Source organism: Paramisgurnus dabryanus, chromosome 11 (assembly GCF_030506205.2).
Source record: "Paramisgurnus dabryanus chromosome 11, PD_genome_1.1, whole genome shotgun sequence".
Classification (NCBI taxonomy): domain Eukaryota; kingdom Metazoa; phylum Chordata; class Actinopteri; order Cypriniformes; family Cobitidae; genus Paramisgurnus; species Paramisgurnus dabryanus.
In genome coordinates this window covers 29,084,181-29,098,755 of record NC_133347.1, presented here as the reverse complement: position 1 = coordinate 29,098,755, position 14,575 = coordinate 29,084,181, and the positions used below count along the sequence as shown (strand labels likewise).

The 14,575-nt window shown below is 38.2% G+C and overlaps 1 protein-coding gene across 6 annotated transcripts in view; it reads right to left on the bottom strand.

Moving 5' to 3' along the window:
• aak1a (AP2 associated kinase 1a) overlaps window positions 1-14,575 on the bottom strand; it is a 63,201-nt gene that overhangs the window by 28,770 nt on the left and 19,856 nt on the right. For 5 of the 6 annotated variants that reach the window (XM_065247735.2, XM_065247730.2, XM_065247732.2 and 2 more), the window contains exons 5-13: window positions 14,058-14,179; window positions 13,894-13,975; window positions 13,417-13,549; window positions 11,597-11,700; window positions 10,548-10,627; window positions 6,764-6,921; window positions 6,103-6,269; window positions 4,862-5,215; window positions 1,084-1,277 (exon numbers count right to left, since the gene is read on the bottom strand). In XM_065247735.2, coding sequence (XP_065103807.1) covers window positions 1,084-1,277; window positions 4,862-5,215; window positions 6,103-6,269; window positions 6,764-6,921; window positions 10,548-10,627; window positions 11,597-11,700; window positions 13,417-13,549; window positions 13,894-13,975; window positions 14,058-14,179 — 1,394 coding nt within the window. The remainder of the gene's footprint in view (window positions 1-1,083; window positions 1,278-4,861; window positions 5,216-6,102; window positions 6,270-6,763; window positions 6,922-10,547; window positions 10,628-11,596; window positions 11,701-13,416; window positions 13,550-13,893; window positions 13,976-14,057; window positions 14,180-14,575) is intronic. The other variant, XM_065247733.2, reaches the window with a different exon arrangement.

Genomic DNA, 14,575 nt, shown 5'->3' with positions numbered 1-14,575 from the left:
TAATAACAACTTGGGTTGTCATTGTCCTCTTTAGTCCGGATGAAATGACGTCCCAGTTTTTCAAAAAGAACTTCAAATTTTGATTCGTTGGACCACAGAACAGTTTTCCACTTTGCCAAAGTCCATTTTAAATGAGCCTTGGCCCAGGGAAAACGCCTGCGCTTCTGGGTCATGTTTAGATATGGCTTCTTTTTTGACCTACAGAGTTTTAGCTGGCAACAGCGAATGACACGGTGGATTGTGTTTACTGACAATGTGTTCTGGAAGTATTCCTGAGCCCATGTTATGATTTCCATTACAGTAGCATTCCTGTATGTGATGCAGTGCCGTCTAAGAGCCCGAAGATCACGGGCATCCAGTATGGTTTTCCAGCCTTGACCCTTACGCACAGAGATTGTTCCAGATTCTCTGAATCTTTGGGTGATATTATGCACTGTAGATGATGATAACTTCAATCTCATTGCAATTTTTCTCTGAGAAACTCAGAAAACTATTTTTCGCTGCAGCATTTGGGGAATTGGTGATTCTCTGCCCATCTTGACCTCTGAGAGACACTGCCACTCTGAGAGGCTCTTTTTATACCCAATCATGTTGCCAATTGACCTAATAAGTTGCAAATTGGTCTTTCAACTGTTCCTTATATGTACATTTACATTTTCTGGCCTCTTATTGCTACCTGTCCCAACTTTTTTTGGAATGTGTAGCTCTCATGAAATCCAAAATGAGCCAATATTTGGCATGACTTTTCAAAATTTCTTACTTTCAACATTTGATATGTTATCTATATTCTACTGTGAATAAAATATAAGTTTATGAGATTTGTAAATTAGTCCATTCCTTTTTTACTCACAATTTCTACTGTGTCCCAACTTTTTCTGTTTTGGGGTTGTACATTATTTTAAATAAGAGATGTAGGAGTGTTATCCAGACTTTATTGGCAAGGAAAGCTTCTTATTCCTGGGAGCTGACACGTATTGAGGTGTTTCTGGGAGAATTACGTACATATCGCGTCATCAGAATGTACAGTATTATATATTAAAACAATTTCTGTCTATAAAACTGTAAAATGATACATTGATTTACTTGGATTTGTTGAGACCGGCCTCCGCTGCAGCAGCTTGTAGGAGTTGAGTGGACTTGCTGACAGGAACTCCGAATATGGTGCTGTGCGTGACATCACTCAGAATTCTTCTGTGACCTCCCTTTGGAGCAGTTTTAGGAGAAGAGGGAGGTGTCAAAGAGCCAACTCTATGCTCCCCACGACTCCCAGCTGTAGACTTTAGGAAAAGTAAAGTGTGAAAAACAGCAACAATAAATATTACAAAAGTTGTATTAATTGAAAGATGATGAGATTACGTGAATGGCTCTACAGAAAAGAAGAAAGAGAGAGAACAAGATAGAGAACAACCATATAGATTAGGGATGCACCGATAGGATTTTTTGGGCCGATACCGATATCGATTTAAACAGACAACTTCTGGCCGATACCGATGCCGATACCGATATTAAACACTGGTATATAATACTATACAGTTGGTCTATTAGCTAGTTTATTTATGCTTCAAATTATTTTTACTGAACATGGATTGGATCTGATTAACATTCAACTGACCAACATAATAAGAGAGGCACAAATTAAGCTAAAACAAATATGATAAGACAGCATGACAACCTTCAAAGGTGGTTTTTGCTATACAGCATTTATTTTATTAACAACATTAACTCATTTTTTTTTTTACATAAAATGGATTTCTTTATGCAGTTAATTAATAAACAATCAGTATCGGCCTTTCTCGTGCTATTGCCGATATGCCGATGGTTTCAAATTCATCAAAAATCGGCCGATAAATATCGGCGGCCGATACATCGGTGCATCACTAATATAGATCACTTTGAAAGTGTTTTTCCACCCATCATTTCAAATGTAAAAATCTAATCTTGTGCAACACAGAGTTAATGTCGACACTTCAACACCTTGACCCCAATAGATTTCTTTAAAAAGAATGAACGGAACAATAGCATTAAAGGTAAGGACTGAAACATTCACACACAAGTACGCAAACACAAGCAGCTGAATTTATAGCTTGCTGCACCCTTCAATGTTTAAACACTAAATCATAATGCAAAAGCAGCACACAATGAATTCATGAATTTTTTATGCAAAATACAAAGTACTTTGTTTTTTACACAAATGCTTGACCATGCATGGGAACAGAGGCGGTTGATGCATGCGCACTACAATTGCAGGCATCTTTGTATAATCTTCAGGGTCTGTGTAAAAACTAAATTTAAAAAATATTAAGAATTATTTAAGTGACACTGCCTTGAAACCCTGGCATTAATAAATAAAAAAAAAGATTAAAGTGACACTGAACATTAAACAGTAGCATGCCAACATTGTGTAAAAACCCAAGTGTACTTCGCACTCCACAAGTGATCAAATATTTTTTTGGGGGGCCAAGTGTATGTTTAACAGTACTGTACTGCACACTTGCAATTGGCCACATATTTGCATCTGCATTGGCGCACTTGCATTAAAATGTTTTCTGGCTTGCAAACCGACAGAAGAAGAACACAGGTCTATTGCTGGCTGCGTACACACCAAATGCGAAGCATCGCGTTCCTCGCTCTAGATTACTCGCGGGATTTAACTTTGTGTCTTTGCATTGACTTTGTATGTAATCTAGTTGTACGTCCCATTATGCTGCATAGACACCAAACACGAAGCATCACGTTTCTCACTCTAGATTACTTGTGTAGATTACTTGTGTCATGCAAATTTTTCACTTGAGTTGAATATTTTTATCTTGACTTGTGCGGGGCAATGTGATTGCGAGAGTTGGGCGGCTTCGCGGCAATCGCTGCGACCTATTTACGCCATTCGCATTGCCACATGCAAGTTCGCATCTATTCGTGTCTTTGCATTGACTTTGCATGTAATCTACTCGCGCAAATTGTTAAATTCACGTATGGTGTGTATTCCCCATTATTAAGCATCGCGTTCCTCGCTCTAGTTACTCACGGGATTTAACTTTGTGTCATGCAATTTTTTACCTTGAGTTGAATATTTTTAACTTGACTCATGCAGGGCAATGTATTAGATGTGGGTTGGGTGGCGCGAATGCAGCGAAGATACACGCTATTCAACTCACATGCATCTTAACGACAATCGCAATGACCAATTCGCACCATTCGCATCGCCCTGCGCGAGTTCACAACTATTCGCGTCTTTGTGTTGATTTTGTATGTAATCTTCTCGCACAAATAACTGAATTCGCATTTGGTGTGTATGCCCCATTATTCTGCATAAGCACCAAATGTGAAGCATCGCGTTCCTCGCTCTAGATTACTCACGGGATTTAACTTTGTGTCATGCAATTTTTTCCCTTGAGTTGAATATTTTTAACTTGACTCATGCAGGGCAATGCATTTGACGTGGGTTGGGTGGCGCGAATGCAGCGAAGATACACGCTATTCAACTCGCATGCATCTTAACGACAATCGCAATGACCAATTCGCACCATTCGCATCGCCCTGCTCGAGTTCACAACTATTCGCGTCTTTGTATTGATTTTGTATGTAATCTTCTCGCGCAAATAACTGAATTCGCATTTGGTGTGTATGCCCCATTATGCTGCATAGACACAAAACGCGAAGCATCGCGTTCCTCGCTCTAGATTACTCACGGGATTTAACTTTGTGTCATGCTATTTTTTCCCTTGAGTTGAATATTTTTAACTTGACTCATGTAGGGCAATGTATTAGACGTGGGTTGGGTGGCGCGAATGCAGCGAAGATACACGCTATTCGCCTCACATGCATCTTAGCGACAATCGCAATGACCAATTCGCACCATTCGCATCGCCCTGCTCGAGTTCACAACTATTCGCGTCTTTGTGTTGATTTTGTATGTAATCTTCTCGCACAAATAACTGAATTCGCATTTGGTGTGTATGCCCCATTATTCTGCATAAGCACCAAACGTGAAGCATCTATCCTTGCTCTAGATTACTTCCAGGATTCAACTTTGTGTCATGCAATTTTTTGCTCGAGTTGAATATTTTCAACTTGACTTGCGTGGGGCGATGCTGATGACGCGAAGTTGGTGGCACGTTTGCAGCAAAGACACGTGCTATTCGCCATAAGCGGGTCTTTGCGGCAATCGCGTAGGCCAATTTGCGTCTTTGCATCGACTTTGTATGTAATCTACTCATGCAAATCATTGGCTCGAACTGATTTTGCCAAGTGAGAGATGTCCTCAGGGATACATATTGTGTTGACCCAAGGACAACATTTTTCTAAATAAAACCTAAACTCACCCCCAACCCTAACCATAACCAAACCCTAAAGTCAGAGGGACATGATAAGTGAAAAACAATGGTCTAGAAACAGCTAATCCTGGTTGTAAGCTTAAACTTAAAACAAACTGTAAACTTATTTCTGAAATCTGATTGGTTGATTGAAATGTTGTTCCAGGGTCAACATAATGTTTCCCTGAGGACATCAACCACTTGGCAAAATCAGGAGAGCCCAAATCATTGAAATCGAGTTTGGTGTGTATGCCCCATTATGCTGCGTACACACCAAACACAAAGCATCACGCTCTAGATTACTTGTGGGATTTAACTTTGTGTCATGCTAATTTTTCATTTGAATTAAATATTTTTTACTTGTGCAAAGACACATGTGAGACGAATAGCGTCAAACACGCCGTCCAATTCGCTTCATTTGCATCGCCCAGTGAGAGTTTGCGTCTATGCATTTACTTTGCATGTAATCTACTCATCGTTAAATTCGCGTTTGGTGTGTACACCCCAATAGAAAGCCAACCAAACCACTACAAAGATGTTCAGGTGATTACCATCCGATCTGGTTCCACTTCAGAACAAACGGATGGAGGGGGTGGTGGCGGAGAGGTGGCTTTGGGTGGAGCAAGGGTGGAAGCAAGCATGCATGTAGGTGGTGGAGGTGCCATAGCTTTTGTTTTACGTTGTACAGGCCCAGAACTGGATGCGGTCTTATCGTCATCTACACTGTTAGTCAGTAAACACTGTGCAGGCGGGGCAGGGGCCCTAGCTTTGGTTTTTGTCGGTGTAGTTGCTGCTAAATTTGCGTGAGCAGGCAGGAAGCTGGTTTGAGGGGCAGACATATGCTTGGGGGTGGGGGAAGCTGTAACCATTTGTGTAGATAGGCCGCAGGCCTGCGTTGAATGATGCTGTTAAAATATGGAAGTAGGCGCAACAATTGATATCACATTGTATGAAAACATTTAGGCAAATGTAACAAACCATAAAGTAAGCTTGATATAAGCCATATGCTAAGCTAGTACAGTAGATGGTTAACTTGTAAAAAGTAACCTAAATGTATATATAATTTTTCAATCTAAAGCTTTGGTTATATATTACATAACATCATTTTAAAGATTGTAATGGTCAAATTTACATAGACTACATCTGTGATTTATTACAGTATATTATTCAAGGCCTTTGGTCTTTGGGTAAAGCTAGGTACACATCAAGCTGACAGTTGGCCGGAGGTCAGCAGGTTTTAAAAGTTGTCTTTAGTTTTTTGGCAAGCCCTGCCATTTTTTTTCAGCCAATTGAGGGTGTCAAAATGGCGGTGGACCTCGTTGGGGAGTCTGATCATTTTTATTGGCTGTTTGGCTTTATATTTTGGTTCCCAGCAGTCTGTAGCTCTTCCGATTTCCAGTTCTTGGTTTTGGTTTTAGGCCATTTTGCCTTTATTTGACAGATAGTAATCAAGAAAGTACAGGCTGGAGAGAGGGGCATGGGATGGGATCGGCAAAGGAGCTCGAGCCGGGAATCGAACTCGGGTCGCCGGAAGTGCGTCTGCACTATATGTAGGAGCACTGTCCAGTACACCATCGGCTCAGACTCAATTTCCCGTTTTGAGTAATGAATACTGACTACTGCCAAAATCTGCTTTCGTAAGCAGTACTTTGTCAGTGTCGGCTTTATGTGTACCCATCTAACACAACTATCCAGTTTAACCCTTAAATCATCATAATATCTCGATTTTGAATCAAGTTGACTTTAAGTGCTATTTAATACAAATATGACCTATAAAATGTGCAAGAGTTACCTGTTGTTGAGCAGTGAAGAAGGCTGTAGGTTGTTGCACAAATAGTGTTTGATGAGGTGCGGTCTGAGTCGGAGAGGGAGTGGCTTGTATTGGAGTGGGAGGAACCTGTTGAAGCTGAGGGGTCTGAGGTTGGCTGGGAACAACAGGCTGTACAGCTATGTTAACACCTGGAAACCAATAGAAGAACAGAACAAAAACACTAAATTACAAGACACAACCCCATCATCCCAGAAAAGCCATTATCACACAGACATTACGGAAAAAACACGGAATGTGCACCAGGGATTTGTCCGGGATGGTTTGATTTTTGGTTCATTCACACACAAAAGCCATCTTTTTTATAAAGCACTGGACCTAAAGAGAACATTATTCCTTCCAAAATGAATGGCTAAAGCCCATTTTTTATGAAAGGTATCAAAGCTTCATGCTTGTGAAGGTTATATAACGTTGCTGAGAAAATCTTTTTGGCATTCTTGAGCCTATCACCAACTGAGCATCATTTAGACACCACAGATACCTGAGAATTGCCGCAGACCATTTCCTTCCTTCCTTTCATTTATTTAAACTTTATGCAGTAAGCAGCTAATATCCTATTCTAGTATAGCTTATAATACTCATAAATGCCGTACTGTTTGCTGCTGTATGATTGGTGAACACTTACCGATTGGATGGTTGGCTCCTGCAGGTGCATTGGCTCTTTTGCGAGGAGTGAGAGCCGGCTGAATGGCGAGAATGCCAGTGATTGGTTGAGCCTGGCCCGCTTTGGGCCGTTGTCGAGGTGCTATGGAAGTCTCAGTAGTGGGGACTGGATCAATAAGCCTGAAAGACAGGAAACAAAGTCAGAACGAGTGAAACCACTGTCACAGTGTACATGCATCCCAAAAGAGGTCCGGACGTCACGTGACCCATTCTGTGTACGCCACCATACTGGCAGGCAAGGACAGCTGGGAGCAAATATGAAATGAATGGCACCAGCAGGAGTTCACTGTGCACTTTAATTCAAAAGATATAGATATGTAAATCCAAAATTTAATAGATGAAACATAACAGATCCCTATAATGTCTTTTGACGTGTGTCAGCCTAGTTATTTTCCACAATTTAAACTCTTTTATGTCATTTCAGATTTACTATTAAACATAAAACCCTTATACAACATGTTAAAATAGTAAGGTTTGCAAGGTATAAACAGTCTGGTTTAAAATTAATGTTCAACCACTATCGATACCAATGATTGCCTGACAAAGGGCGGAGTTAAGGCTGTGTGACGTCAACTGCAGGAGCTTTATAAGTAATAAACCAATTTATGTGACCCTGGACCACAAAACCAGTCACAAAGGTACATTTTGTGAAATTGAGATTTATAACCCATCTGGAAGCTGAATAAGCTTTTCATTGATATATGTTTGATAAAAGTGTTTTAGGATAGGACAATATTTGGCCATATATATATAAATATAAATATATATATATATATATATATATATATACAAATAAATATATATATTTAACTTATGGTTTCGTGGTCCAGGGTCACAAATATATAATTGTAAAAAAAAATTAAAATGCAATGAAAAGAATCCCAGGTACATTTTTAAGTATTCTGTCCTCTGAACTAAAATGTTATTAAATTTTTGATAACATAAATTCATCAAACCTTATATAAATAACCTTATAAATGTATACCTATTTATATTAGGTAATTTAAGACATATGTTACAAAAAACACTACAGGTGTGCATCTTAAGACAAAACAATGGCAATGATATATGTTTAAAATAAACAGGACAAGGTGTTTTTAAATTAAAGCAACTCAAACATGCATTTTAGTCTGGCACTAGGATAAGCCCTGTCCAGGAAACTGCCCCTATATGTATATATTTAAGCTTTTTGCAATTTGCTGTCAAGAAGTACATTTTCAAAAATAAATCCACCCGAAACGCATTTACAGTGCAAGTATGGGAGAACCGGGGCAAAAGTAACAAAGTGATTTTCTCCAAACCCTGATAACATTTGCATTCCAAACTATGACAGTATCTTTAACATGCAACCCTTGACAGAGCTGACAGATATTGCGTTATTTCATCATCGTTTTGCTTGTCTAAGTCCAGAAAGCTGTTTTAACCATGATAAGTAAATTTCCTAAAGCTGTAATTTTTTTCTTATAACGCGTTGTGTTTCTGGTTTCATGTGTTACAGTCACTGATCTATATAAATGACTGGATTGCCCATGAAGTCACAACTGTGAAGCCACTGCGCCACCATGTTGGTATAACCAAATATTATATTAAATCAATGGACGGTATCAGATTTTAATGATAAAACATTACTTAAATAGTCTCTGTTTTTATATCTGACGTCTCCCTGTACATTATTACAACACAAGGGTCCTAAGCAGTTATTTACTGAAAGTTGTAAATTTTGCTTTTTAATCAGTTATTATACATTCATCTTTATTACAGTATCAGATCAGCAGACAGACCGCAGCATATTTAGTATTAATGACAATAAACGTGCTCATTCTGAAATCTATTTAAATAATCATGCTTTGTACCGTATGTGCATGCAATAATTTGCTGGTTTTTTAATTGTTATCTTTACAAGTAACCTAAACTTATTTAATTAAAAAAAAAAAACTTTATTTATACCCGTGTCATTAACAGAATGCAGCAGACACACTCACCTTAACGGTTTTTTTATAAATCCATTTTCCTGCCCCATTGTAACATACACATTGCAAATAACACCAGAATAAACAATTATTTTACGTACACATTTCCTAAAAATTAACCTTGTGTAACTGATACGCTGTAAAGCGGGTGAAATTAGATCATGATTTTGAATGGAAGTCAATGATGCCCTCCGCCGGTTGGGTATACCAAGATGGCCGCTTGAACTCTGCGCTGGCTTCACCTCACGCAGTTACGTTAAGCGTTCTATGCGCAATCCAGTCATTTATATAGATCAGTGGTTACAGTACTGATAATCTACAGGTTATTTAGTGCTCTAACACATCCTGAAGTTTTACTTCTCAGAGTTTTTCAGAAATTATTATTTTTTAAATATCAGGAGTTGCTGTTGGGACAAAAGTAGTACTTAGGACTTTTGTCCCGCTGCTAATACTGTTGCATTACTTTGAAAATTTATATTATTCTAATTTGATTTAATTTGATTTGATTAAATTTAATCATTTAACACTTGATTTTTTATTTATTTTCAACAATTCAAGTTTGTACTGTCAGGTTGCTTTTGTAAACGTTTGATAAAACTGAAATTTAAAAAATATATAATTTCATTTTTTTTAACAAAAATAAATGACAAAATATGTTTGCAGTTACACATGAACGAGGTCATAGTCATGAATATTTACTCTTGTTTTGTTGTGTTACTTTTGATTCACCTGTGTGTTACTTTCATCCCAGCTGACAGGGTCAAAGGTAACAATGCGCTACTCATGTTAAAAGTGAAATTATACTGAAGTCGTTTTACATTTGTACAAAATTTCCACCTCGTATTGATAGACCACAATTGTGAGTTATTGACCACACCAAAAATATATCTCTGTCTATAACATTTTCTTTAAAAATTAAGTTTTTCTGAAAAAATGGAACTTCCCCCCTGCTCTTCCCTACCCCTGGTCTTCCATATATTTACATCATAAGGTGCTTAAAAGGTGTTTTACAGCGAAGCTATAGAGAATTACCATTTTTGGTTCCTCAAAGAACCATACAGTGAAAGGTTCTTAGAACTAAAAATAATTTATTTCATACCTTTTTTTATCTAATGAACCTTTCTCACTACAAATACCTTGTTCACATCGTCAGTCCATATCTGATTTTGGTGCATATCCGATTTGACAGACTCGCTGTCCTGTAGCGTTCTGCCATGTTTCGGATTATCTACACTGTTTCTATGGCAATGGTGTTGTGCTGGCACGACAATCTGCCTTGACGTCTGACGTTGTAGAAACTATATTCCTCAATACATGGACTTTCCCAAACACCCCTATAATTTCCTCAGAAATAGGCTGCTCCAAAGTTCTCACTGGGTTTGTGTTTGTGTGACGTGGCAGCATGACATAACCAAAAAGCTACACAAATACGATCAGAGCAGTCATATTGAAATGGATTTCCGGAAATGTGATTTCAAACCACCTTTGGATGTAGCCTGAAACGGATTAGAAAAAAAATCCAGTTTTTGGCGTGTGATTGGATTCCAATCGGATATGCACCAAAATCGGATTTGGACTGACAGTGTGAACAAGCTCAAAGAACCTTTTGTGAAACAGAAAGGTTCTTTGGATGTTAAAGGTTCTTTATGGAACCATTCAGTCAAGAATGGTAGGTGAAGCACCTTTATTTTTAGGAGTGTATTGCATAAAATGTACAAACTCATCAACAAATGTTCTAAAGTTATAGGAGACCACACAGATAAGAAAAATGCTCACCTGGCTTTGTTGTGACTTTTCTTGGCCACGGCTTCGCTGGCTCTTATTGGCTCTGGAAGTTTTTCTGGAATGGGTGAATTCTGAAAACATGAAAGTGAATACAGCAAAAATATGAGTAAATTATTATAATATTGCTGTACTTTTATACCGATTTTAATAGTAAGAAATGGTCTAGTTGTGATCTATAATTTAAAACCTTCATGTGAAATTCATGAACTTCATGAACTATAAATCTGAACATGCAACAAAGTGAAGCAGGGATGACGTATTTGTGTAAGCCAACACAGAAGTTAGCGGGACCCTGGTTCTCTTCCAAAAAACATTCATTTTTTTCCATAGACTTTTGGATTAGCCCAAAAATAAGTTCTGTGGTTAACAAAGGTTATGGCACCTACACGTTTTGTCCAACAAGTAAATCTTCACAGATGAATACAAATTTTATACATTTAAGTTTAAATGTGTTTACTAGAAAAATAAAAAGCTGAATTTTGACTTCAACTTTCATAAAAGTTGTGTTCACCTGTGAAGAGGATTTTTGCAAGGGAACCAATATCCCTGCGGCACTCTATAACATTTATAAATTTTTTAAATGTGGCTCAAGCCTCTATTATAATGTTTTTGGGTCACATTAAAATGATAATGTTTGCTACACTTTGCAGATCAAAATTCCTACTTGCTCTAAAAATAAACAAAAACAAAGCCATTTCTGTATTGGACTCTAAATGGCACTTTCCGGGTGTCAATGTTATTTTCCATTAGAACCTGACTCAATGCATCCATTATGCTATCAATACTGCTCAGAATGGGAGGGGACACTGGATCTAAGCCAACTGGCAGCCGGCAGTGATATCGTACTTCCTCTGCCGTTATGTGCCACCCCTTACAATATCCACTGAAAAGGGTGGACATGAATTAAACATGCATGGGTTCTGCAGGGTCTACACAGGTGAAAAGATGAGAGCAAGTAACAGTGTAGTTTAAGGGGTAAGAGAGTGTAATGGAGGTGCTGGATATATAGTGGAAGTGCCTGAATTGTCAGTAAGTCTTACGTTGATGTTCGGTATTGAGCATTCTTTCTGTGCGAGTTTAAAGGCGAAATATGACACTTGGTAGATATCTGGCCTTAAGTCAGGTTCTGGCTCCAGCATGTAACCTGTAAAGGAAAATGAACACAAATAAATAGAAGTCTAAATCAAGTGTATTTTTGTGAGTACAATCCATCGCGGACACATTACGCTGGGGCCGAAAATAGTCCCCTGCTATTGAAAGTAACCAAGGTGACTATTTTCAGGCACTGCGTACCGTATTTTCTGGACTATAACATAAGTCGCATCAGTCAAAAATGTGTTTTGAAGAGGAAAACACATAAAGTAAGTCGCACTGGACTATACGTCGTGTTTATTTAGAAAATGATTTCGCAAAATCCAAGCCGAAGAACAGACATTTAATCTGGAAAGGCAAGTTATGCAACTTGTGACATAGAATGATTGAACGGGGTATTTATCCTTGTTCTGTCATGTGACATGTAGACAATTTTTTTTTTGTTTGGGTCTGTAATGCCTTAGAAGCTTCCTAAAAACCTCTCTCAGATAGCTCTATCAGGGTGGAGGATTTTAAACAAGTGGTTTTGCACCTATTTGGCTCCCACTACTGGCTTAACTTGCAATCTCATTACTGATTGGCTGACTTTGCTGTCACTCAAAAAATGTAGCCAATTATTTTAAAGTGGAGGGGCAGTGAGATGCCTGTGATGTCATAAGCATCAGTTTTTCAGATTGGGCCGTTTTCTGGCTGACATTTCTAAAAGAGGAATTTCTATGAGACTGAGATGTTTAGCACTTTTTGTATGTTCATGAATGCGGGTAGACTACCATTATTCAACAAAGACAAGGTAAAAATGGTTTTTCATTCTCTGTCCCCTTTAACAATGGCACAGAACAGCAGGCTGAATAGATGTCTGTACATGTAAAAGTAACATTAACAGTTATTTACACGATAAACAACAACATACAAAACATACCTGGGAGGTAAATTAAATAGGCTAAATTAACACGACAAGCCAAATCAAGTTCAAAAAGGTCCCGAAGTCATTCCACATCACTGAATTCATTGAATTACATAAATATAAGAGCAGCATAGAGTGGATTCTCGTGGCTGTAGACGTTAATGGTTTCTCTTGGTTCATATGAAATAATTTTGATGTATAAGTCACACCTGACTATAAGTTCCAGGACCCGCCAAACGATGAAAAAATGTGACTTATAATCCGAAAATTACGATAATATCATTGCGCATCCTGCAGCCATGTTACGGCAGTATAGTTCCTAGCCATATCTGCCTAGAAAATCGCAACTTTTAATTTTACTTCTGTCTCAGTACACAATGTAACTACAGAGGAGTCAAGCTTTAAATAGGAAAAATATAGAAACTGTTTGGTTATTTTGTAGCGTGATGCTAATGGTCTAATCAGATTCAATGGATTATGCTAAACTATGCAAAAAGTGCTAGCACCAGACCCGGAGATCAGCTGAATGGATTCCAAAATGGTTAAAATCAAATGTTTACCTCTAGGGGAGCTGAAAAATGAGCATTTTTTTTTTAAATGGAGTGTCCCTTTAAAGATACACCCATTTATGCAAAAAAGCCTATTTATTATAACGTTTTATGCCGTTTTGCCACAATACATTTTTATGAAAGAAACGAAATATTTCTGTTTACAGAAGATAAAAAACTAAACGATAAAATAAATATTTGCATACCAAAGCCACCATCATAATATTTGGAGCTTCTAACAACATCCAAGCAGGTGTTACAAAGGCTTTAGGAGCAATAAATATATGATAAGAGTAGCAAAGACAGCTGAACTTACGGATAAGACTGTGCATGTCGTGTGAGTAACGGGAGTTGTCTGGGATGGTGAAGCTGCCATCACAGATGGCCACCTGACTCTCTCCAAACGGCAATGTGAAAAAACATAACTTATACAACAAGCAGCCCAATGCCTGAGAATACAAACAAGCAAAAATTAGCAGCTTTATAAGCAAAACTGTCTAGTATGAGCACTTGGTCATTTTCTTTTTTTATTTTAGCATTTAATTTAAACAGCATTGATATCATCCAGCAAAAGTGCCTGCTTAAGTGGCCAATTGTAGAAAGGACAGGATTAGCAGGTGCACATACTGTTCACTATCATGGCATTATCACTGGTAAAGCTAGGTAACAATAGGGACACCAGCGTTCACAACACATTGTAACACAGTGAGTGGTCACAGAACTCAAAGTGCAATGCAGTACACACAGCAACAATAATAAACTAGATATCAACGCACTGGCAGCTGTTACCCACCCATATATCTGCTTTCGTTGTGATAACCTTCCCCCCATATAGATTCACCATTTCTGGGGCTCGGTATGAAAGAGTAGTGTACCTAAACACACACATTATAACACAGAACACTGTTACTTTATGGGACACTTGGTTATGTAATGTGTAATACAAAAGACACCCACTTCTTAATGTCCTCTTCTACAGCCGCCACACCTTCTGTAAGAGGGTTCTGGCTTCTGTTTGTGGCACTGCCAAAATCACATAGCACATAATGACCTCTGTCATGAAGCAAGATGTTCTCCACCTAAAACAGACACTAAAAGTATGAGTAAGAAAACAGAATCATGTTTGAATTTCAAATGCATTTATCAACTAGTTGTAGATGACATTGTTGAAAATACATTGTATCTCTTTTTTATGCGTGATGCAAGAACTCAAAGTCCCTTTGTAAAAAAAGTCCATAATAAAGTAGGGATGCACCAAATCCAGGATTCGTATTCGGACAAAAAGTGAGCTTTTTGGCAAGGTTCGGATTCGGTCGAACCTTAGATTTTTTTCCACCGAACCCTAGGCTCGCGCTACGCTAGTCGACGTCACCCGGGCGTTGATTACGTGAAGGCGTTTACATGTGGACTGTTCGAATGAATTAGGCTGTGAGAATCTGAAAATGAAACTCATAAGCAAAAAAAGGGCGACATTT